We start from the raw sequence: 27,287 nt of genomic DNA, 5'->3' as shown, positions 1-27,287 counted from the left end.
TAAGGTTCTGATCTAGAGGAATACCCATGATTTTCAGAGAAGATTCCAGTCTATAATTAAGGAGGTTTCATGAGTAGTAATTTCACTAGTTCCAATCAAAAGAAATGTGATTTTATCACTGTTTAGTTTCAGACGATGAGTAATCATCCAATCGGAAATTAAAGAGAAACACTCTCTATTTTCAATTTGATCTCAGCTATATCTATACACGTTGGAACCAACACAGTGATATTATCCACATACATGAATACTCAAAAACTTGCCTTTTCTAATTGGAATCCATGTGAAAACATGAGAACATAGGACGACAGTGGTGACAGAAAAAAAAAACACTGTACCAACATAGGACATATTAAAGATTTTTATTATTCTGTGTTTTGCAGAGATTTTTACAGATATAGTCAATCCTGTGTAGACTATACAGATTTTCATTCTAAATTTACAATATTAAGACAAAATTAGGGTGCTGAAAACTGAACTGTTATCTGGAAATTATTCTGATTACAGCAATGTAGATAAGTTTTTAAAAAACAGCAGTAAATTCTTTTGAAATTAACAACAATCGACCCATCAAGGTTTTTTTTTTTTCACTTTCAGTACTCTATGATGTGTTTAGTAACGAGACAGAAGTTTATGTTTTTCTGCAGATCCCACTGATCAGGGTGCATTTTCACAGTTTTGCATAGTCTTTAAGGATTAGCTCCAGTTTCTGGCTCAGCATGATATTGCCTCTGACTTTCAGCTTGCCAGCAAAAAATGCCTACAACAAGCAGAGAAACAGTCAGAGCAAACAGTGGCATTCTTACTTCATCTAGCATAGAGTACGTATCAGTATGTACAGATCTAGGTAACCTTATTAAAAAAAATAATAGCTAATACACTTCACTGGAAACATGTTCAGTTCGCTGCTTTCTTTTAAAGCAAATGCTGTTGAAATCTATAGATGTAAACCATTCAAAAAGATGGGGGAGGAAGAAGCCTCAGAAACTGCTGGTCAATCCAGTAATTCAAATGAGCCTGTTATATCAATCATTGGCATAAAAAAACATCTCTGGACTTAAAGATTCATCGTTTACAGCACGTACAGAACTCACCTGTCAGACAAATGTTTGGATGAATCTCCTCAACCCTATGTCTCTAAACTTCACTTCACCTTTAAAATTCTCAATGAGGACATTCCTGACTACATGCTGAATTTTGTACCTTTGCTATGAAACTCTTCTTCTAAGCACAACATTCGCAACTTATTTCATCTCAAATTTCCAATGTATAGAGAACCTAAAGTCAACTAAGCATCTTAATCTATCCATTCAATATCAGCTAACCAATCTGTGGAACCAACCCCCTGGACATTTGAGAAGCATTTCAGAAAGCTTCTAAAAAACCTTCTTATTCTGTAAGGCAAATCTATCTGATACCTGCTCCAACATCCATATGACGACTATTCTGAAGTTAAGTCACGTCATTTGTGCTCTATCCCCTCTAATTCCTGGACTGACTAGTCTCTTCTTTAATTGCAATCTGTCCTTGAACTGTGTAGGTATAGGCGGAATACAAGAACTGGAATAATAATAATCCTTCATCCCCTCTCTCCCAGCCCCCTGCATTAGTAACAACCTATTCCTTCTCCCCCTCCCAGCCCCCTGCATCAGCCTCTCCCTTCTTTTGGCCTGTACCATCCCACTTGCTGCTCGTTGCTGCTTTGACAGCTCTGCAACTAGCAATGTGCGTGGGGGGGGGGGGGGGGGAAGATTTATATCATGAGAACCAGAAGTGCCTGTTCTTACATTTCAATGTTTTTTCTAGTGCCGGAGGTAGAGCCAATGAGACAGTAAGCAGCAAAGGAGTCTGTTGCAGTGGCTGGTTATAACCAAACCCACCAAATTTCCCTTTTAAGGAGGTTTTTGTTTGGTTATAATCAAAAATTAAAATCCCTAGCTTTAACCCACAAATCTGTGGTCAGGGAAACTGGAACTGAAATCATTTCTAAACAAGACTCTCACAAATAGCAAAGCAAAAGTAAGAGATTGCCACAGAGTTGCACCAGCTAGACACATGTTTTCTTTCAATGTTCAACCTACAACATTTATGTATGCATGCCTGTTCATGACAATCATTGTCAAGTGTCCTCCCTATAGTCAAAGATAAAAGTCGAGAAAACAAACAAATGTGTTCCCCATTTTACATCTATACCTATCTTTAAAAATTTATAGATGTGTGTGTGTGTGTATATATATATATGTATATATATATATACATACATACATACATATACACACACACAATTAAACAAGAGACAAGAGTGTGTCTTTAAAATTCCCAATTGAAAAGAGAGCAAGGTCAGAAGATGACCAAGGTGACATCTGTATGCAATGGTGTCAAGATTTAGGCATCCAATGCCATGCATCAAGATTCCATTATACTACTACTACTACTATTTAGCATTTCTATAGCGCTACAAGGCCTACGCAGCGCTGCACAAACATAGAAGAAAGACAGTCCCTGCTCAAAGAGCTTACAATATACAGCACTAGTGTAAGTCAGCATTGGTGCGTCTAAAGTTAGGCGCCAACAGTTACACCAAGTTAATGGCACTTGTAACTGTTGGTGCTTAATTGTGCCCTGAAGTGTGCATAAAACTTATATAAGCTATATGCATATCTCAGACATACACCCATGACCTGCCCATGTTTACACCCATCTTGCATTTACATGTTAAGTCATTTTGGCGCTATGTTCTAGAACAGCGCCTAGCACTTATGTGCATAATTGCCAACTAATGTTAAGTGCTATTATAGAATTACCCTTCAAGGTTTTAAATTAAGCTCATGTCACATAAGCCTAGCTATATAGTTCAGAATAACATTGCATTCACAGTTTGTGGACCTGTTAACCAAGTTCAACAGTTGACCACCACACTACTAAAACAGCAATATTGCTTCAACATGTCGTTACCTTTTGAGGATTCAGCTTGCCTAAAGTTATGTCCATGAAGTCTTGGTCAGAAAGGGTAAAGGATGTGTCTGCAGATCCCCGTGCAGCCCCCCGGTAAATCTCTCCAGATCCATTCTTCAAGTCAATGGCTGAGAAAGGAAAATCAATTTATTTTTCTTCCACTCCAAGTCAAAAATAAGGATAAAACATTTTGGACACAGCTATAATATTTTGATGTTCCAGCCACAATCTTAAGTTAGCCAGCCATTTGTTATTAAACCTATTATTATTGCTATTATACAACCAGTAAAAATAATCTATAAAAATAATTTTATAAGAGCAATAATATTGTGCCCTATTCAACACAATGAGCCTAATATGAGCCTAACATATTCCAGTACTGATGAATATGAGCTATGACAGACAACAAACATGCATATAAGACCATACACATCCCAGGGAGCTTCTAATGTAGGTCAAATACAGATGATATATGATACATTGTAATATCACATGTATGCTATTGGCAGAAAAATAAGTATCTTCTGTGGTATGAATAACATTTCAAATGCACTGCAACACATGAGGACAAAGGCTAAGGCAGAGCTTCTGAAACTGTGGGATGAGATTGTAAATGTGGTCCTAAAACACAATATACAATACACGATTGGACAGCACAAACGGACTCCACACACTACCTCTCAGAATGGGATATAAGATGTAGACACATATTAGATGAAATAGCACCCTTATGAACAAGAACCTCACGCAGACGTAACTCAATACTGTGGTTCAATGAGGAACTGAAAATTAAAAACACAAGCAAGGAAATTGGAACGCGCATGGAAAAAAAAAAAGATGAATATACACTCAACGCATGGAAACTATTACAAAGAAAATACAAATACGCAATAAAACAGACCCAAAGATCATACTACAAAACTAAAATAGGGCCAGAATACAAAGACACGAAAAAACTATATCATCTCGTGAACAAATTACTAGACATAAAACCGGTCACCACAACCAATACTGACATCCCATCTGCAAACAACCTTGCTAAATACTTCAACGAAAAAATTGTAAATTTATGCAGTACACTACCTCAAGACAATACGGACATTGAAACCTTCATCAGTGAACTGGACCTACTCCCTGGTGAATACGCAGCGGACCGAATTTGGACAAACTTCGCTCTCCTCACCGCTGACACAGTTACCCAGGTGATCAAGAGGTACTCCAATAGCCAGTGTCAACTGGATACCTGTCCCAGTTACCTAATAAAATCTGCCCCATCGATTCATAACAGACATCACATCCCATTTAAACTTCATGCTTCAAACAAGGAACCTTCCCTACAGAAAAAGGCAACATCCTACTCACCCCAATACCAAAAGACACCAAGAAAAAAACAAATGACATCACCAGCTATCGTCCAGTAGCATCCATCCCACTGGTAGTCAAAATAATGGAAGGCCTGGAACCAAACAACTTAATGACTACATAGACAAATTCATAATATTACATAAATCACAATCTGGATTCTGCCCCCCTTACACAGCACTGAAACAGTACTACTTACCCTCTTTAACTAAATTCAAGCAGGAAATAGCAATAGGTAAAAGCATACTTCTATTACAATTTGACATGTCCAGTGCATTCGACATGGTGAATCATAATATATTACTAAGACTCCTAGACTACTTCGGAATCAGCGGAAACATACTCAAATGGATCAAGGGCTTCCTAACTACTAGAACCTATCAAATGAAAGCTAGCACAAACATATCATCACCTTGGCAACCAGACTGTGGAGTACCGCAAGGATCATCATTATCACCAATCCTTTTCAACCTCATGATAACCCCACTAGCCAAGTCCTTAGCCAGTCAAGGCCTTAACCCATTCATATATTTCTTCAACAAAGCCTACAATGAAAACCCAGAACTGTACTAATCCACCTCTTAAAACCCACCGTCTAAGAAAACCCATCATTTAATATACCTATTAAATTCCTTCCTTCTTCTCTCTACTTCTTCCCCTAATTAATCTCTGCGCAACAATAATTGTACCTGACATCCAGGATTAACTGTGTGTAACAAAACTATGTAAGCCACTTTGAGCCTGCAAATAGGTGGGATAAGGTGGGATACAAATGCAATAAATAATAATAATAATATATGCTGATGACATCACAATACATATCCCCTACAAACACAACCTGGCAGAAATCACCAATGAAATCAAGCTCAGTTTGAATATCATGGACTCATGGGCAAACGCATTCCAACTAAAACTCAACACAGAAAAAACACATGGTCTCATAATCTCATCACAATATTAACACATATAAACCCACAAACATAAAACACTCCAGGTTACACCCTTCCTATCGCAGACAGCCTGAAAATCCTCGGAGTAACAATCGACCAGAATCTCTTACTAGAGAATCAAGCAAAATCCACCATAAAGAAAATGTTCCACTCAATGTGGAAACTTAAACGCGTGAAACCATTCTTCCCGAGGGATATATTTTGCAACTTGATACAATCAATGGTACTAAGCCACGCAAACTACTGCAACGGAATCTACGCGGGCTGTAAAGAACAAATTATAAAGAAACTCCAGACCACACAAAACACAGCAGCCAGGCTTATATTTGGGAAATCACATTTTGAAAGCGCCAAACCCCTCCGAGAAAAACTGCACTGGCTCCCAATCAAAGAGTGTATTACTTTCAAAATCTGTTCCCTGGTCCATAAAATTATCTACGGCGAAGCCCAAGAATACATGATAGACCTCATAGACCTGCCAACCAGAAACACAACAAGATCAGCTCGAACACACCTTAATCTTCACTACCCAAATAACAAAGGACTCAAATACAAATCAACATATGCATCCAGCTTCTCCTATTTAAGCGCACAACTATGGAATGCACTGCCAAAAACAGTAAACACAACGTTCGACCACCTAAAGTTCTGGGAAAAAATAAAAACGCTCCTGTTCCAAAAGGCATACCCCACCAACCCAACATAAGAACCAGAGAACCTGCTACACAACAACCCCAAGAACGTAATGGAATCACCCCAACTCTCCCTCTTCCTACCTAATGTTTCACCAATGTATCTACCATATATGAACCCTATTCTACCACAACCACACCTTGTACTTGTGCACACTCTGTATTTGTTCAGACCTGAACCGGCGGTCGCTGCTACGGTACTATGTTAGTCATATTGAGCCTGCAAATAGGTGGGACAATGTGAGATACAAATGTAACAAATAATAAAATAAATAATAATAAAAACATGCCAATGGGGTCACAACCTAGGTGGGATCTCCATGGGTACATCATTATTCTTCATCTCCAGGGGGGTCACAAGTAGTAAGGCTCTTTGGTTTTTGCAAAACTAATTTACATATTTTGACAGATGCCATGCCCACTTCTGGTTGCTTCATCCAATCAGAATCTAGGATCCGCCCAAGCTATGCCTACTTGGCTTAAACCCCGCCCTGCCCCTCTTGATAATATCAATGGAAGTGACAGTCTGCCCAAAACACAACCCCTTTTCACAGGAAGTGACAATAACTACATTCATGCTACAACCCTTTTTCAAGATGGCAGTGACTAAGGGACACACAATCCAACATGGCAGCAACCATAGGGTCACTTCCTGTTTTACATTACTCGCTGCCATCTTGGATGAGTCACATGATGGGATGTGATATCTGTCACCGGAAACTGCCCCCTATAACTGTCTCTTCATGTTCAAGTGTACAGTGTACATCTAGTAGCACTATAGAAATGATAAGTAGTAGTAGTAGTAGTAGTACAACCTCAGATAACCATGTGCAGTTTGCACAGGCACTAGGAGTGTGCATGCTCAGTCAGGTTCCTATTCATTTTTTCCTGCCCTTAAAGTGCGTGTATATTTTATGGTTGACCGAATGAGGATAACTCAGTCTGCCCCTTCCCCAGCCGTTTGAGAACTTCACGGCTCGTTACCTCTTAGAAATGAAAGGATAATTCATGCCCCAATGATCAGAAGCAAACATGGGCATTAGAGGCCAACTGCTCCGTACTAGCACCCACATTTGCTCCAGCCAATGGCGAGCGAGTGTAACAATGAACTCACCAGCTCTGAATGCAATTAGCATGCAAATGCATGCTAAACAGGGCATTACCTATTCCTCCCCAATGCTCAGTGGGTAGTGCACCAAATATTGGCGCTGCTCTCACTGCAAACCCTATACCAGCTCAGAGCTGGCATTAGAGTTCGCAAAGCATTGGGGAGGAATGGGGAGCCCTGTCTAGGATGCATCTGCATGCATGCAGGCTCCCCAAAGCAATCAAGGATGCCCTAAGCTCCCAACCCCCCAGGACGGCAACACAGGGGTCACAGAAGGTCCAGTGGACCGCCAGTCCCCTAACCCCTCAATACCCAATAAAGAAGCCCTGGTGGCCCAAGTGGGCTGCCACCCCAATCCCCATCTTCCCTGGTGGTCTAGCAAAGCCCTCCCCCTCTGTCCCGTACCTTTTTGACAGAGGAAGGAGTAGCACACTCCCTCCTCACCCAGTGCCGCCTTCCCTCTCTCTACACTTCTTCCTCTTTCTGCAGCTCAACTCTGTTTTTGTTTTTTTTTAGCTTCAGATTGAAAATCTCATTATCTCTGTTTCATTGGGACACACACACACACAGTTTCCCAGCTCCCCCCTCCTCCTCATTTCCTGAAAGGGCGATTTGATCAGTGTAGGAAGTAAACAAAAATACACTTTAAATGGTACACGTGCAAAAGAACTAGTGTGAGTAGTTAGACTGAACCATGTGATCTTTAAGCCTACTGAATTTTTAAACAGACCTAGACAGATGTGTTTTGTTTAAACCAATGCTGGCAGATCAACACAGCTCTCTCTATTACCAACAGAGTGAATAAACCATGCAAGTGCTGATTTTTTTCCCTCCTCTGTCCATCCCCTTTGCCTAGCTGGCAGCCTGGAATATGCTTTATTAATGCACCTTAATGCACATCTCCTCATTACCCCTTCTCCTCACCTCCTCCTGTGTCCATCTGTCCCCTCTGCCTTTATGAATTTGAGCACAGGATACAACAAGCCTGGGCAGTCTGAACAGGGAAAAAAAACACTCTGACATGCCTACATGAGGCATAAAAGGGCATCATGTGACAACCAATCATAAACTGCTCCACATTGTTGGTGCTTTCCCACATGCGACCCTGCTCCTTTTAAAATAGCAGGTCCAGAAACCCATACAAGATGAACAGGGATTCTTATGAAAATCCTATTAGACAGAGTCACATAGGGAAATCAGCCCCTATTGCTAGGTCAAAGACAAATTGGAGACATCTTTTTCTTCAAACCTCTTAATCTGGGATATCAGCAGTAGTTTCTTGTGATGGTGCAGAGCAGTATGTGTGTTTATTGTTATACATGTCTGTTACCATGTCTGCATTCAATTTCTAGTTAAAATGAAAGATCTTGTGTTTCCCGCCCTCCACTGGAAAGCCCATTACAGCAAAATCCACTCACCACCCTCCTTTCTCATAGTGCAGTTTTCTGAACTGTTTGTCTAGGCATGCCACACCAGATAAAGCAGAGCATCGCAGATCTCTTCCCCTCTCACTGCGTAAGCCCACACTCTGCAAATACCTCGTCCATGATGAGGGCAATTTAAATGTGAAAAATGGAACATTGTGAATCTGTGTAGTTGGACATTATCACAGCGTGTGTTGGTATAGAATTATCATGATTTTTAATAGAAGTCAAACAAAATAAAACATGGAAAAGAAAATAAGATGATACCTTTTTTATTGGACATAACTTAATACATTTCTTGATTAGCTTTCGAAGGTTGCCCTTCTTCGTCAGATCGGAAATAAGCAAATGTGCTAGCTGACTGTATATAAGTGAAAACATTCAAGCATTACTATGACAGTCTGACAGGGTGGGAGGATGGGGGTGGGTCGGAGGTATGCATGGGGACATCAAAGCATATCATTGATATTCTAACAGGATGGGTGTGGATAGGTGAGGGGTGGGGTGATCAACAGAGACATACAGCTTTATGGTTTATAATGGGCTAGGAACCCCAGGTCCTTGTTAAGTCCTTTCTGTTGGGTGTTAAAATATTCAATCATTCTGACTTCAAAGGTCTTAATGTATTAAGTTATGTCCAATAAAAAAGGTATCATCTTATTTTCTTTTCCATGTTTTATTTTGTTTGATTTCTATTGATAACCTTAAGAGTGGACTAACACGGCTACCACACTCCTCTACATGATTTTTAAGAAGTGTTAATGTTAAAAAGTTCAATTAGTAACTTAATGATACAAAGAAAAAAATATTGAAATGCAGAAGTGTGCAGAAACCACTACACAAAACACTGGGTTTTACTCTCAAAAAAATATATAGTGGAATTAGAAAAGGTACAGAGAAGGGCGACGAAAATGATAAAGGGAATGGGACGACTTCCCTATGAGGAAAGGATGAAGCATCTAGGGCTCTTCAGCTTGGAGAAGAGACAGCTGAGGGCAGATATGATAGAGGACTATAAAAAAATGAGTGGAGTGGAATGAGTTGACGTGAATCATTTATTCTTTCCAAAAATTCTAGGACTAGGGGGCATGCGATGAAGCTACAAAGTAGTAAATTTAATATGAATTGGAGAAAATATTTCTTCACTCAACGTGTAATTAAACTCTGGAATTCGTTGCCAGAGAATGTAGAAAAGGCAGTTAGCTTAGCGGGGTTTAAAAAGGGTCTGGACAGCTTCCTAAAGGAAAAGTCCATAGACCAGTATTAAATTGACTTGGGAAAATCCACTGCTTATTTCTGTGTTAAGCAGCATAAAATGTATTGAGCTTTTTTGAAATCTTGCCAGGTATTTGTGACCTGGATTGGCCACTGTTGGAAACAGGATACTGGGCTTGATGGATCTTTGGCCTGTCCCAGTGTGGCAATACTTATGTACTTGCCTAGACTTTTGCCCCAGAAGCCGGGATGATCAGAGCAGGGCTATAGCAAACTCTTCTCCAAAATAACAGCTCCAAAACAGAACATGTCCATATTTTATCTCTGCATGCCAAAAATAATACAGTGACAAATGCTGAGAGGATGACAAAAAGAGAAAGTGCTGTAACAATCCCGGAAAGAGGAGTCGGAACTTCCATCCACATATGTGCTGTCTATAGACCTCCGACTCAGAGTGAGGAACTGAACAGGGATTTAGTCAAAGATATCCAAAGATGACAATGAAGAGAAAGGTGGTGATGCTGAGAATGTTTAATCTGCTAGATGTAGATTGGAGATTCCCATCTTCAGAATCGGTAAGCAGTAGAGAGATCACAGATGCCCCATCCCAAGAGGGAAGGGGCAACATTGTATCTAATACTTAAAAAAAAAAAAAAAAAAAGAGGAGAAAATGTGACTAATGTCCATGTGGCTACCCATCTGAGCACCAGTGATCATCAGATGGCATCATCTGATACAAAAGCTAGGACTGACGTAAGTACCCACAGGAAATCCAATACATTAACATTTAACTTTCAAAAAGGAAACTATGATAAAATGAGAACAACAGTGAAAAAAAAACTCAGAGGAGCAGCCACGAAGGTCAAAAATTTACATCAGGCGTGGATGCTGTTCAAAAATACCATCCTGGAAGCCCAGGTCCAATATATTCCGTGTATTAAGAAAGGAGGAAGGAAGACCAAACGACAACCGGCATAGTTAAAAAGTGAGGTGAAGGAAGCTATTAGAGCTTTAAAAAAAAAATCCTTCAGAAAATGGAAGTGATATCCAACTGAAAATAATAAGAAAAAGCATAAGGAATGGCAAGTTAAATGCAAAGCGCTGATAAGGAAGGCAAAGAGAGGCTTTGAAAAAAAAGACTACATTGGAGGCAAAAACATATAGTAAAAATTTCTTTGGTTATATTAAAAGCAAGAAGCTGGCAAAACAATTAGCTGACCGAGGGGTAAAAAGGGCAATCTGGGAAGACAAAGCCATAGCGGTGAGATTAAATGAACTCTTTGCTTCGATCGTCACCAAGGAAGATTTGGGAGAGATACCGATGTCAAAAATGGCATCAGTGACCTTGTGATCGGGATATTAAAAAGGAAATTTGGAACTATCCAAGAATGTAAGACATATAAAAAGAAAGTGGTGAGAGACTTTGACCTTTGAAACTCACTACCAGATGTAATTTGGCTGCTTTTCTGTCACTTTCTTCCTTTAAAATATTTTTGTAGCACCAATCTGAAAAATGTTAGCAGTTTCTATGACGACACAAACCAGGAGTATCCAATGTGACCCACTTGAGATTTTTAGGAACATAAATATTTACCTAATTAGCTAGCACTCTTGAGGCTCTGTTTACTAAGCTGTGCTGTAGGCGCACAAACTTTTTAGTGCGTGCTAACACTAGAGACACCCATAGGAATATAATGGGTGTCTCTATCGTTAGCGCGTGCTAAAAAGTTAGCGCGCCTACATTGTGGCTTAATAAACAGGGCTTTTGATTTTGAAGCATTGCAAAGCTATGTGGTGAATATGAAGTCAGTTTCAGATGAGATTCCAGATTTTTTTTTTAAAGTATAAATCATGCTATAAGAGGCTAACCATGCAGCCCACTGTTGAAAAAACTTGGATGCCCCTGACATAATTCCACAAGCAGCATACATTAATACATTCTGCATAATTCCTTTTACAGTCCATCAAATTGAATCTAACAGTGAACTAGACATTATAAAATACTATAAATAAAATAGTTATCGCTCATTGACCCCTTTCTTTTTCCCCTTCACCCCATCATTGTAAGGTAATCTATAATTCCTTTCTGTATTCAGATATCCTCTGCCTTTACCTGCTTATTTCATTCTGACCTGAAGAAGGGCGAGGGTAATGAATTTGATATACCGCCCTTCCATGATACAAGGGATTGTTCAGCTTGTGACAGTTAATCAAAAAAAATATTTTACATTAGTTCACTTTAAAAAAAAAGTCACCTGATACATTTTTGTTGACCTTTATTTCAAAGTGATGAGTGGAATTGCAAAACATTGCAAGTTTTATACATTTCTGTCTGGAAAAAGTCTGCTTTTCCCCCTTAACATTTTGACTGTGAACTTTTATTTGATCTTTTTACTCTAATCTCCTATTATGTACTCTCTGCTGCTAAAAATGCCCTTTCATCTGTTAATCTTTCAACAGCAATCTGTTTAATGCAGTTTTAATTATTAGAACTTAGACTTTTAGTCTTGGAACTGTCTCGTATGCAAATGTACATTCATTTCTTATAAATGGTTACAAAGCATGTAGTATGTGAAAACTGATCTTGTGGTACGAGACATACTTTTCAAAGTACGTTTTAAAAAAATTTACCTAAGGTGTGTGCTGTACATTTAGGCAAAAATGAGGGAAATTTAGCAAACAAAAAGAGAAAGAGTCCCAATAAAGTGCCAGTAAACAACCACAATCAATTAAATCAGTACAGAGATGTCAATATATTTAGGTATGGAGCGGGATGAGACTGCATTTACTAAATTTATGGGGATAAAAACAACTGTCGGGCTCTTGGCAGGCTGTATAATATCCATCATCATGGCAACTGCTAAGAATTGGTTTCCTTGCCTTAAAAAAAAAAAAAGTAACTATGATTTGTAAATACTGTACTTCTATTCCTTTCCATTTCCTTCCTGTTACTTTTTTCCTCCAGGTTTCTATCCTAGTTTGTCCAATGTTACTGGCACAACCCTTCCTACCTACATCTGCTACTACTTTATTTCTTTTGCCGTCTACTGGCACCCCCCAACTGCCCGCAACAATTGCCACACCCACTTCTTGTCTGCTATTGCCTCAGATACTAGTCCAAATGCTGCATTTATAAGCTCCCCTTCTCCCACAGGTTCTTGTCTTAGTTTAATCTTGCTACATTATGCTGGCAGTAGCTGCAGTGGCGTTCCTAGGGGGGCGGACACCCGGTGCAGCGACCCCCCCCCCCCCCCGGCGAAAGACCCCCCCCCCCCCAGGTGCATGCCGCTAATTTGATCGATAAGTGCATGTTGTGTTAGGGGGCGGGAACTAAGCAGGGCATCGATACCATACTGTAGTTAATGCAACTTCCTCAAACATCAAGATGGCAAAAATGGCCACTGTGCCTATGTGAGCTCCCATGGAAGCCAACATTTTGGATATGTCAAAGGGATCATTCTTAGGGGTATTTTTATGACAATTTGGGGCATGGCTCATGACCCTTTCCTGTAACATCAAAAGAGGCAGCAGTGGGTGTAGCTAAGGGAAGGACTTGAAACCAAGGTGAAAGCTGATCAGCTGAAATCTCTCCCCTCCTCCCCCCCACAATTGGGTGGGCCTTAACCTGGAGGTAAACACTGATTGGCAGATTCCACTTTAAAGAGGACTTGACAACCTCTCTCTTTAAGGATCCCTATGGGGACTAAATCTCTATTCCCACAGTCATGGCCCCTCTATTCGCTGACCTCCTGGGAGGTATGGTGTGGATGTCCTGGAATCACCTTACATCTATATCTCCTTCTCTGTCCCATCATTATGTAATTTTTCTCTCTCATCTCTTTCCTTCATTATTTATGATGAAATGTAAACCACTTAGAAAGGTTACTGATCGAGCAGTATAATAAACACAGAAGTTTGGAAACCTGTCAAAATTGTGCAAATTAAGTTTAGTGAAAACTATCCAGCTTATAATTGAAAAAGAAAAACGCCTATATTGCGACCCAAATCGGGAGATAGACGTTTATCTCACAAAAACGAATAAAGCGGTATAATCGAAAGCCGAATTTGGACGTTTTCAACTGCACTCCATTGCGGATGCGGACAAAGTTGATGGGGGCATGTCAAAGGCGTGGTGAAGGCGGAACTGGGGCGTGGTTATCGGCCGATCAGAGATAGGCGCCTTTCGCCGATAATGGAAAAAAATATGCGTTTTTAGCGAGAATTTAGGGCACTTTTCCTGGACCCTGTTTTTCCACGAATAGGGCCCCAAAAAGTGCCCTAAACGACCAGATGACCACTGGAGGGAGTCGGGGATGACCTCCCCTGACTCCCCCAGTGGTCACAAACCCCCTCCCACCACAAAAATATGCCGTTTCACAACTTTTTATGTTCACCCTCAAATGTCATACCCACCTCCCTGGCAGCAGTATGCAGGTCACTGGAGCAGTTATTAGGGGGTGCAGTGGACGTCAGGCAGGTAGACCCAGGCCCATCCCCCCCCCCACCTGTTACACTTGTGCTGGTAAATGGGAGCCCTCCACACCACCCCCCAAACCCACTGTACCCACATGTAGGTGCCCCCCTTCACCCCTTAGGGCTATAGTAATGGTGTAGGACTTGTGGGTGGTGGGTTTTGAGGGGGATTTGGGGGGCTCAACACACAAGGGAAGGGTGCTATGCACCTGGGAGCTCTTTTACCTTTTTTTTTTTTTTTTGTAAAAGTGCCCCCTAGGGTGCCCGGTTGGTGTCCTGGCATGTGAGGGGGACCAGTGCACTACGACTCCTGGCCCCTCCCACGAACAAATGCCTTGGATTTATTTGTTTTTGAGCTGGGCGCTTTCATTTTCCATTATCGCTGAAAAACAAAAACGCCCAGCTCACAAATTGTCGAATAAAACATGGACGTCTATTTTTTCCCAAAATACGGTTCGGTCTGCCCCTTCACGGACCCGTTCTTGGAGATAAACGCCCATGGAGATAGATGTTTTCGTTCGATTATGCCCCTCTATGCAACTTAAACTACCTTCCCTGCTATTTTCAGACCAATTGAAACATTGCTACCTTCACGAAACAGAGAAATTTGACATAGGAGACAGGTTGAAACGTTCTTGCTGACTTCATAGGAACAAAGGATACAATATTTTTTTCTTAAACATCTTAAAGCTCAATCTACTGCTTCCCCATGTTCCTTCCTTTAACACAGCCATTTCTCAACATGTCAATTTCAAGAATCTTATTTCTCATATCAAATGTCCTGCCAGAATGATCTACTAGGAAGCAGAAAACTGGCAGATATCTCATTGCTCATTTAAAATAATGCTGGAACAAGAAATGCTTTGCCATTTCATCTTTGTTTTCTGAGTGATTTGTTTTTTTAGTCAAGTGATATTTTTTTTTCATCACAAGGTAATGCAAAGCAGGATTTCATTGAGAACATAGTGGCTTTACAATAAAATCAAACTAACATCTCAAATAGCCCAATGTCTACTGCAAAGCAAATCATTTCCCACTAGTTACATAGTAACATACATACATAGTTAACGTGGAGGGGCATAATCGAAAGGGGCGCCCAAGTTTTCCTGAGGACGTCTTCGCAGGACGTCCTGGCGAAGGGGCGAGGAAACCCGTATTATCAAAACAAGATGGGCGTCCATCTTTCGTTTTGATAATACAGTTTGGGACGCCCAAATCACAACATTTAGGTCAACCTCAGAGATGGTCGTCCCCGATTTTCAGCGATAATGGAAACCGAGGACGCCCATCTCAGAAACGACCAAATCCAAGCCATTTGGTCGTGGGAGGAGTCAGCATTCATAGTGCACTGGTCCCCCTGACATGCCAAGACACCAACCGGGCACCCTAGGGGGCACTGCAGTGGATTTCAGAAATTGCTCCCAGGTGCATAGCTCCCTTACCTTGAGTGCTGAGCCCCCCAACCCCCCCCCCCCCCCCAAAACCCAGTACTGTACACCACTACCATAGCCCTTACGGATGAAGGGGAGCACCTACATGTGGGTACAGTGGGTTTGTGGTGGGTTTTGAAGGGCTCACATTTACCACCACAAGTGTAATAGTTAGGGGAGGGATGGGCCTGGGCCCACCTGCCTGAAGTGCACTGCACCCACTAAAACTGCTCCACAGACCTGCATACTGCTGTCATGGAGCTGGGTATGACATTTGAGGCTGGCAACAAATATTTTAAAAGGGGTTTTTTTGAGGGTGGGAGGGGTTTAGTGACCACTGGGGGAGTAAGGGGAGGACATCTGGTCCTCTGGTCAGTTCAGGCACCTTTTTGAGGCTTGGTCATAAGAAAAAATGAACCAAGTAAAGTTGCCCAAGTGCTCGTCAGGGACGCCCTTCTTTTTTCCATTATGGGTCGAGGACGCCCATGTGTTAGGCACGCCCCAGCCCGCCTTCGCTACGCTTCCGACACGCCCCCGTGAACTTTGGCCATCCCCGCGATGGAAAGCAGTTGAGGATGGCCAAAATCAGCTTTCGATTATGCCGATTTGGGCGACCCTGGGAGAAGGACGCCCATCTCCCGATTTGTGTCGAAAGATGGGCGCCCTTCTCTTTCGAAAATAAGCCTGCTAGTAAACTGCATGGTCCATCCAGTCTGCCTAACAATATAAACTCATTACATTTGATACTTCACATGTATGCCTGGTCTTGATTTGCCCTTGCCATTTTCAGGGCACAGACCGTAGAAGTGTGCCCTGCACCGACTGTGTTCTAAACTTTCTGAAGTTAACATCGAAGCCCCTGAGAAGCTCCACTCCAGCCTATCCAAATCTATTCAGCTATGATCAGGGCACAGAACGTAGAAGTCTACCCAGCACTGGCCTTCTTCTCCAACCTCTGAAGCTCCAATATTAAATTTCCATCTATGGTTTCCCTTTATTTTCAAGCAAATGTGTGTTATTTTGATTTGCTAAAACTGATTTGTTTCTCGAACTGTAATATGCTGCACCTTTAAATACAAAAGGAAAACTCTTATCTCTATGTACTAAAATCATAGGAATGTTTCACTCCTTGCTTAATCCCTACAGGGACATCATTTTAGTTATAATTGGTTTTTCCAATGAATGGTTTGCAGCTGAAAAGCTAATTTCAAAAAAGAAAGCAAGTAGCTAGTAAGCAGAGACGAAACTCTCACAGGTACAACATATAAATTGCGGGATTGCTAGTTATCAAAACTATTTCATCTAGTGTCAGTTCTCTTCAACTGCTGCATTTACTCAGGGAACAATAACCAAGTTTTTAGTACGACAAATGCGTTTCCCTATGCAAAAATTGTTTGTTAGCCACATTAATGAGGTGAAATCTTCAAAGTAAGTTCACAGGATATCATGTGTAATTTAATCCATGCTTAAAAGTGGTGGCTCAGAGTTAAGGGCAAAGAGCTGGAGTAAGAACACACATAGGGGATTTAATTATTGCAGTGAACAACAATTTATAAGTGATTATTTTGTGAAAGCTAGGATCCAAAGATGAGACAAGAATTTAAAAAAAAAAAAACCACCATCCCCCAGATTCTATATATGGTGCCTAGAATTGCACAACGAAATATGGGTGTGCTCGAACTGTGTGCGCAAATTAATTGGCTGAGCCATTTAACATCAATATTTGGGTGCTAACAACCAAGTTAACTGGCATTCATTAAAATTTGTGCATGCATCTAGCTGCACGCTATTCTATAAGGCATGACACTCAACTCTAATAGTGTGTAACTCAAAAGCGGGCGTGGCCATGGGCATGTCTGAGGTGTTTCGAAAAGTTACACGTCTCGTTACAGAATACTGCCTCAGCGCCTGACTTGGGCAACAGTATTTACATCATATTTCAGCAGGTGTAAGTCTGGTGCCTAAAGTTAGATGGAGGATTGGTGCAAAGACCGATTCTATAAAGGGCACGCATTCTTTACAGAGTCAGGCTTTGCGCTATTTTTTTCTAGCGCTGAAATTTGAACACCATTTATAGAATTCTTCCCCATATGCTTAGGTGTCATTGTAACTTACTAACTGAACAGACTATATTACTGTGTAGCAGAATCTGTGTTGTCACAGAGTTTGGACTCATGACCAAACCTTACAACTGTACATGCACCAACACTGTCCTACTGATCAACACAGTTTACAATCAAAATAATCAAAGTTTAACCATAACATTTCAGCAGATGTCCTGGTCACCAAACTGCCCGAGTGAAAAACACCAGCTAATTAGGTTTCTTTTTGCTAACAATCCCTTCTGCTCACACTGGTGCAGACTCAGAATGATACTGCTGGGTGGCACGTCACTATATAGTGGATGAACCTTCGCCTCATGGTAACTGCAGCTGTGCATGTAAGAAAGCTCTCACATTGATCTTGCATGTGAAATACCAGACTCTGCAGAATGGTAAGACTTCATACTAGGATAATGGAAAGGATTTAGAGGGGTGAATGTCACAGTGATGACTGGGGATTAGGGGGAGTATTCAATGCTGCCAAAGAAGAAATCCACTGATCAGCCAATTAACATATGGAAGTTTTTTTCGCAAACACAATATACTTTTTATCTGATGAATGAGAACACTTCTATAGCATACATGCTGCCTTGAAACAGGATGTTAGTGAAACAGTCTATGTCAGACGGATAACCCCCGGCCGACGGCAGCATTTTCATCCATGAGTATTTCATTACATCTAAGATGTTATGAAGATATATGAAAATTTATTTAAAATCTATTTAAAACTGCCAAAATTGTTGGGGGGTGTTTATACACGAGACAAAAAAATTTATATAAAAAGATTAACAATCCACCATACCAATGACGAGGTTGGTGCATAAGGCTTACTGACAAAAGATTTGTGGGTCAGTGAGGTGGTGGAATATGTGATAAACTGGAAACCTATTTCAAATTATATGGTTATTTTATAACAAAGTAAACCCACAAAAAAATAGTTTGAAAAAAAGTTTTTTGCAGTACTCTCACCTGTTCAAATATTGGACAGCAGGCATCCATCAGTCATTGAAACTGTAAGCATCTTGGGTTTCCCAGCGCCATCTTTTGAGCCTGTGATGATGGTGTGAAGTTTTTTCTTCTCTTCCTGAAGCAGCAATACTATTTGCGAAACGAGGCGCTCTTGTTGTGGAAGAAGAATTGCTTTTGAAATAATGATTATGTCCTATGTGAACCGACAGTGCACTGCGTAGTGTCGGAGGATGAGATCTGTGTCAAATACTGGAGGAAAAGACTCCTGTTGAGTCAAGTGAGGACGTCTGGCTTGCAAAGGAGCAGCGTTTTTCCAGCTAAGTGACTCTCTTTTTGGGTTATTGGGATTTTTGTTTGTGTTGCTCTTTGAAGTTTTGAATATGATCCATCCTGAACTTTTGTTGACTTTTTCTCTCACTCTTTGAGAAGTAAGCTTACTTGCATAGGTGGTGTTTCACTATAGGCAAGATCCACCATTTTTTGCTTGGTGTATCTTTACACATTTTTTGAGTATTAGATATATACATGTATTTTTGCATGTGCATTCAATGTGTTGTTTTTTATGTGGTGGAAAGAGTTTTTTTTTTTTTGTATCAGTAGTTTTTCTCCATGGTTTGGGAGTTTTTTGTACCGATTCTTTCTTTTTCTTCCACTTTACTTCATTGACCAATGATAATATCTTACTCCCACTTAAGATAGTTGTACATCTCTATAACTTTGGTATTTGTCCCTTATCAGGAGATTTGAGGTCTCGCTTGTTTAAAGGTGTCTTTATTTGAACAGGTGAGAGTACTGCAAAAAAAATTTTCAAACTATTTTTTTGTGGGTTTACTCAGTGTTTACATAGTTTGAAGTCCATTTAAGCAGAATAGATTTATTCTATAACATATGCATGTAAATTGCAACTCCGCATATGTGCTCAGGGAAAGCAGTAAGACAGGCGAATCTAACATAAAAGCATGAGCCAGTTTGTACCTTGTATATACTGTTAAGTGTGACCTAATTTTATAAACACTCACTTAGATGTCTAAACAGCTTTTTTAAGCAAGTAATTGGTTTATAAAATCACTCTCTTGAAGGGCAAAAAGGGTGCCGATTTGGAGCCTATTCTATAAAGTAAAGGAGGTGTCTACTTTCCATTCTTAGAATAGTAGCAGAACCAGTTATGGATGCATGTAGGTGTGTAGGCATGATCAAAAAGAAGAATAGAGGTTGGCCGAAGGACAATCCAACACAGGAGGTGGTGCTTAAAAGACGCTTTATTTGCTTCTTGGACAAAAGGGACCCGACACGGTACGTGTTTCAGCGTCAGAAGATGCCTGATTCGGGGGTCACAATAGTGTTCAAATGGATAAACCAAGCAGCCCAAAGGTATCTGCTCCATATCATGAACACTTATGCCAGCCACAGAGCTGCTGTAAATGCTCGCACCTAGATTCGGGAGCTACACGTATAACATAGTATTCTATAAGTTACGAATGTTAAATGTGCACTTTGCTCATCCTCCACCCACGTGAACGTCTACCTGCAAAGTACATTCTATACAAGATATGAATGCACTTACAGAATCGCTTGTATCTGCGTTATTGTCATTTATGTTTGTGTATGTTCATTAGAATACTGGCATTTATGTGCCACCTACTTCTATATAATTCCTTATAGAATTACCCCCTTGATGCCTGAAATGTATTAGTAATGCTAGAATAGACTCGTATATCATTTCATTCTTTTATTTGTCCCCTGCCATTATGCTAAAGGACATAAACTGTTGATACCAGGCCAATAAGCTCCAGAGCTCAGACTGTTTCTACTGCTGTCAATAGCTCCTGCTAACACAGTGGAGCAGAGCTGGGAAAAAGTGACCTGCCATAGATTAAAAGACAAGCCAGCATGGTCGAACAACAAATTTAATAATAGATGAGGCCTGGCAGGTAGGCCAAAGGAGAACTGTAAATACTGTTAACAAAAGCCTAGGAGACCTAAGCTATTTGTAGGCGTTGGTGAGGAAAGCCACAATTAAAAATGGAGACAGACATACGTCTACAATCATTAGTGTTAACCAAGAGTCCACAAAACAATAATGTGCCTTACAGAAGTTGAAGAAATGAAAAACAAGTGTATAGATCCACTGAAGTATTCATGGCATACAATATTAATCCTGTACTATATATTTACTTGATTAAATAAAAGAAACAGACAGGTTCCAGCACCTCTTACACAGGAGGCTAATTAATATGCTACTTTGTTTCAGGGGGAAAAAATGTTTTCTTGGTCATCCAACTGAAGCATTGTTTCTATAGTGATAGAAACAACAGAAAATGTCAGCAGTACCAGGTGTACCAAGCAATCTTTTTCTATCACCTGTATCTGTCTATTATAAAGTTAAAGATTCAGTTCAAACACAGAGTTTTTCACCCTTGCCCTGCCATTAAGACCCCTTTATGTTTATTGTGTCACTTGCTATACGCCTTTCAGAAATAACCAACCACCAAAGCAGCTTAAACCACTAAAATAAGGAAAGGGATAATGTGAGGGAGTCTATCGGATGCTACCACTTCCTTCATAGAGCCACCTCATAACCCATGGTCCCACCCAAGGGGGAAGTGACACAGGAGGGGTGAAGCCAGGAGGGCATGGTCCAGGAAGTATAAAAGCCTTATTTACCCTTCCCTCTCTTTAAAGGGACATACCTATGGAGGTCAGGGATTTCTGCTACCAACGTCCACTGCTACTCTAGGAGTGGAGGAGTAGCCTAGTGGTTAAGGTGGTGGACTTTGGTCCTGGGGAACTGAGTTCGATTCCCGGCACAGGCAGCTCCTTGTGACTCTGGGCAAGTCACTTAACCCTCCATTGCCCGCCGAATTGAGCCTGCCATGAGTGGGAAAGTGCAGGGTACAAATGTAACAAAAATAAAAAAAAATTACTTTAGTGTGCTCCAACACAAGAGGGCAGTATACACACATTAATAGTTTTCCCCAAACCTCCTGTTAAGGCAGTGGTTCCCAAACCTGGTCCTGGAGGCACCTTAGCTAGTCAGGTTTTCAGTATATCTACAATGAATATTCATCAGATAGATCTGCACACAGTGAAGGCAGTGAATGCAAATCTCTCTCATATGGGTGTCCTAAAAATCTGACTGGCCGAGGTGCCTCCAGGACGAGGTTTGGGACTGTGAGCCTGTGACTAGAACCTTAAGTATTCCAGGCTCTTTTCCCTGTCACAAAATACTAGTAACAAACATGTAGCCACAATAATTACAAAACACAGTAATGATTAAGGGGAACCAAATCTTTGAAAGGCATGGGAGTTTCTCTTGTAGTTCTCAACTTAATTTTTCCATCACAAATATCCCAGAGTTTCTCTAACCATTCCTAATGAGAAACAGGGAGGTCTTGCTTCTAAAATGCAGTCAACATATATATGACAGACAAAAACAAACACTGAATTAAACATGACCTGCTTCCAACCATTTTGGAGCCAAGAATCATCACTGAAACACTAAGTGAGTCAGACACACCCGAGATGGATAAAATTGAGGTCTGTATGCTACGCAAGAAGTTTTGAGTAGCACAGCAAGGCTACTACTATATATCATCAAAAAACACCAATCAGGTGAAACTGCAACCAACAAAGGGAGTATCTAATCCTTTTAGCATAAAATAGGAACTTATTATTTCACTAAATTTTACTCATTTTTTTATATATGCCCATATCGCGGCCTGCCTCATCCGTTGCCATCAAGCTCTGCCTTCTCCGCCGCCACTCAGCTCCAGACCGCCGGCTTCCACCACCAATCAGCTGTACGTTGCCGTCTAAAACTCGGAGCTACGCTGTGTGGTGGTTGTTGTTCCTGTTCCTGCGCTGGAGTGGACCTATCCGGCTGCGACTTGGGAGGAGCGTCGTTTGCCCTGCTCCTTTGCCCTGGTCTTCGTTTCCCCTCCTTCTGCTGCTGTCATCCGTGGTCTCACTCACTCAGCACTCATCCAGAAGAGCTAAACGGCTTGGTGCAAAATATGAAGCTTCACCTGCTACAGTGACTCTTTATTGATTGTCATCAGTGCTCTCTTGTTCCAGGTGCTGCTCTACATCAGCCGGTTCACTGACCAGTTCCAGCACTTCACTTTTGCAGCCACCTGCTGCCTGCTTTTAAGCTGCTTGACTTTGGATTCTGCATTGGTTCAGTAGTGCAGTCCCTGCCATGCCCACCTCCCAGTTTCTCTCCATTCTCTATTTTGTCACTCTTATCCGTGCCTCCCTCACTTCACTCATATCTGACTGCAGTAACATTCCTGTGCTGGTCACTGCTCGGACAGCTACTAGACTTTCAAATCATCGCTCTACAGATACTCGTTCTGGCCACCACTCCAACGCTTTCCATCGGCTTGTCACACACCGCAGTTGCTCCCCCAGGGAAAATTACTTTAAGTATCTCTCCTGCTCGGTCAGTCATCCGGATCTGTACCTATCCGTCAAAGTGGGCTACATCAATGCAAGGTCAGTGGTTAACAAGCCGGAAACAATCTCGGACTGCTCACCCAGGATAATCTCGATCTTCTCTTCATCACTGAAACGTGGACATGTGACTCTAAGGACCCTATTCTTGACCTCTGCCCCCCTGGCTTCAAAATCATACACTGGACTAGGCCGGGGAAAAGAGGTGGGGGCCTTGCCGTGATTTATCATTCGAGCCTCCGAGTTGACTCCCTAGATGAATCCATATCGCCCTGTCTGGAAATCGCTTCCATCAAGGTCCACAGCAGATCTCTCTAAGATTGTCTATGCTGTATTCTGTTCTACAGACCACCAAACAATTGGATTGCCTGTCAGGCCGAGTTCATGGACTTTATCTCTGCTTCCTGCACCAATTATTCCAACCTCCTTATTCTTGGCGACTTGAACCTACATTTAGAAAATCGGCACTCTCCCAACGCTAGTCAATGCCTGAGTTTCCTCAACCTCCTGGATCTTCATTATCCTGATCTGCATCTGACGCACTTCAAAGGTCACACCCTTGATCTCTTTGCTTTCAAGTTCCTTAATGACTCTGTCCTCTGTGTAGCAAATTCTGCATGGTCTGCCGTCCCTTGGACAGATCACTACCAACTAAGGTTTGCCATCCGCTGGCGGAAGACCAGCCATCCACTCCCCGAGGAGCCCACTACTTACTGTGCAAGAGGGGAAGTTGATCTGAAATCGTTTTGGAAACAAATTTATGGGTGCAACTGGCAAGCAAATGCAGACTCCTTTGATTACCTCACTCGTTGGGAGAGCAGGTGTCAAGGCATCTTAGACAGTCTTGCCCCTTTGCAACTTAAATCCTCCTTCCACCGCAGATCTAAAACTTGGTTTACTCATGAACTTAAAGTGCTGAAGCAACAAACTAGAAGGCTGGAGAGAGCTTGGTTTAAGTCCAAAAGCGATCGCGCCCTATTAACATGGAAGCATTTTTGTCACACTTACAAATATGCAATCAAACAAGCCAAGAGAGCTTTCTTCCATAAAAAATTCAAGCGGTTATGTTGGATGCAAGGAAGCTATTCCGTCAGGTGAATTCTCTTCTAGACATCACTCCTTTTACCTCACCAAGTGATGGTATGCCTTCAGTGTCCCAGTTGGCCAACTATTTCAGGGAAAAAATCCTTCTATGGTTCTTCGGAGGACAATTCTAGAAGAAGAGGGAACCATATCTGTCGCGGTCAATAAGGTGCAATGAGAATCATGGTTCCATGGTCGAATTTCAACTAAGTTTTTCCCACTACAGGTATCGGAGGATATGCATACAGAAGGCCTGTCCCCCAATGAAGGAGAAAGGCAATCTGATGCTAGTCTGTCATGGGCCTGAAGCCTGGAACAGAACTGAGGGACCTTGTGATTGAGCTGAGTAGCAAATGATCTACCGAGGGGGTGCCCCGCACTCGGAAGACCTTCCGGGCTACGCCCATATTGAGAGACAACTCATGTGGTTGCATTATCCTGCTCTGCTTGTCGGCTAGGCTGTTTATGCTCGCCAGATAGGTGGCTTGGAGAAACATGCAGTGACAGCGTGCCCAAAGCCACATCTGGACAGCTTCCTGACACAGAGGGTGATATCCATTGCTCCCCTGCCTGTTGGTGTAATACATCACAACCTGATTGTCTGTTTGAATTAGAATAATTTGGTGGGGCAGCCGGTCTCTGAAAGCCTTTAGAGCGTTCCATATCACTCAGAGCTCCAGGAGATTGATGTGAAGATTCGTTTCCTGAAGGGAAGCCCATCTACATGAGCTCCCCAACCTAGGAGAGAAGTATCCGTCGTCAGCACTTTCTGTGGCTGAGGAATTTTGAATGGGAGGCCCAAGGTCAAATTGTCCACCACTGAAGAGAGCGCACCAGCTCCGGTGACACTTGGATGACATCCTATAGGTTGTCCGTGGCTTGATACCACTGGGAAGCCAGGATCCATTCAGCAGACCTCATGTGGTGATTTGCCATGGGAGTAACAAACTGTGGAAGCCATATAGCCCAGTAATCTCAACATCTGCCGAGCTGTGACGTGCTGCAACGTCTGAACCTTGGAAACAAGGGAGTGAAGGGTGTCTGCACGCATCTCTGGAAGGTATGCCTGGACAGCCCTGGTATCAAACAGGGCTCCTATGAATTCCAATTGTTGAGCCGGATGGAGATGGGACTTGGGGTAGTTTACAAAGAACCCTAGTAGCTCCAGCACCCGAATAGTCATCCGCATGGACTCCCAAGCACCTTCCTCCGAGGTGCTCTTTACCAGCCAACTGTCGAGATAAGGGAACACATGGACTCCCAGTCTGCTTAGCAATGCTGCAACTACCAATAGACATTTTGTAAAAACCCTGGGGGCTGACACAAGTCCAAAAGGCAACAAGCTGTACTGAAAGTGATGTGTTCCCAGCCGAAATCGCATATACTTCCTGTGGGCTGGAAGTATCGGGATGTGAGTATATGCACCCTTCTAGTCCAGACAGTATAGCCAATCATTTTCTTGAATCATGGGAAGAAGGGTGCCCAGGGAAACCATCCTGAACTTTTCTCAGACTAGGAATTTGTTCAGAGCCCTTAGGTCTACGATGGGACGCATCCCCCCTGTCTTTTTCTGCACAAGGAAGTACCTGGAATAGAATCCCTGCCCTTCTTCCCCAAGTCAGCCAACCAACTCCCTGGATCCCCCTTAGGTCAGCTCTACTCATCTTACAGTCTCTGTGAATTTGTGTGGTGCAGGAACTCCCACACAGTGAGTTTGGCCAGCCAAGAATTCCTGCACTACAAGGCACAAACTCAGAGACAAGAGTGGTGCAGGGAAGACACTCATGTTCCGACAGCAACAGAAGTGGTAGCAGAAATAAAATAACCCCCAAGGACTAGGGATCTGTCAAGCACTGAGATTAATTCATGCTACCATCTGAGCTGTAAGCTGAGGACTGTCCCTTCTTGGCCTTCAGGCTGGGACTGTGAATCTACATATGAGGGAGAGGGTTTAACATCCTATCACCTAAACCCGCTGGAGATATGAAACTGCTTGGACTCTGGCCAAAGCCAGAGGATTATGCCTCAACTTAAAAAATAAAAATATTTGATCTCATGCCACATAAAAAAAAGAAAACAATAAAGAACATTGCAAAAATGAATTTATGTGATGACTTACTCCACTGTGCTGTGGTCTTTCCATTTTTGGTGATGTCCCACTGAAAGATGGCATTTACTTTCTTTACCAACTGATTTCCAACCTCTTTCAAGCGACGACCAATTTCTTCAAAGACAAGATCACTCTGCAGCCCAGAATCCTGACATACATATAAGAGAATTTAAACAAACGTCAATCTCAGTTAATTTGCAGTGATACAACAGGGGATAGTATGGTATTCTCATCTACTGACTGCTATGCTTGACTCCTCTGGAAAAAAAGAAAAAATGAAGACACCACGGCCTTACGTCCAGGCAAATAATGTGGTCACTGGGACATTGTGCAACAACAAATTGAAGAAGCACAGCTTGTCTGGTCATAGAATGGAACATTGTTCCAGAAAACAAAAGGGCTCAGCTACATAACTAGCGGGGGTCATTGGGAACATTTCTGCACATATTGTACTGCCCATAACTAGCATCTTGACCAGGAACAAATCTTATTTTGGCATGAATGGTCACTCTGCACTGCTGCACAGTACTGTATCTGATACTCATTTACAGAATCAATCCTAAAGGATTGAATTTCCAGTGGTCTGTATCAGGACAAAGTCCAAGCAAACATTTCACCCACAGGCCTTGCTCTGATTTTCAAAGGGCATGGACTTGTCTACTTTACTGTTTATACTATACATGGTTTTATATTCCACTAACTTTCCTAAAAGATTGTAAGCGGATAACAATATTAACTCCACCAGTCAAGGAAAACTATAGATTTCATCAAATTAGATCTTGTATCATAATCTCATTTACCCTAAAATCCATCACACTAAACAGCAATGTTTTCAATATGCTTCTAAAAGTATAGTAAGTTGAAAACTCACACGAGGACAAAGCTCCCCTGGTTCCTTGAACCAACTTTACTCTGCAGGTAGATTTTGTTTTGGAAAAGTACAGGCAAAAATTTGAAAATGC

At 41.7% G+C, this 27,287-nt stretch overlaps 1 protein-coding gene across 1 annotated transcript in view; it reads right to left on the bottom strand.

Moving 5' to 3' along the window:
- Positions 1-343: 343 nt before the first annotated feature.
- The window catches only part of LOC115463218 (peroxisomal multifunctional enzyme type 2-like), a gene marked incomplete at its 5' end in the record, with an annotated part of 177,107 nt that continues 150,163 nt past the window's right edge, over positions 344-27,287 (bottom strand). Inside the window, 3 exon segments of the mRNA XM_030193530.1 lie at positions 344-760; positions 2,956-3,083; positions 26,335-26,473. Of these exon segments, the coding sequence (XP_030049390.1) occupies positions 671-760; positions 2,956-3,083; positions 26,335-26,473 (357 nt within the window).

The sequence above is a fragment of the Microcaecilia unicolor genome, chromosome 2 (assembly GCF_901765095.1).
Source record: "Microcaecilia unicolor chromosome 2, aMicUni1.1, whole genome shotgun sequence".
Classification (NCBI taxonomy): domain Eukaryota; kingdom Metazoa; phylum Chordata; class Amphibia; order Gymnophiona; family Siphonopidae; genus Microcaecilia; species Microcaecilia unicolor.
This window is presented reverse-complemented; position numbering and strand designations above follow the sequence as displayed.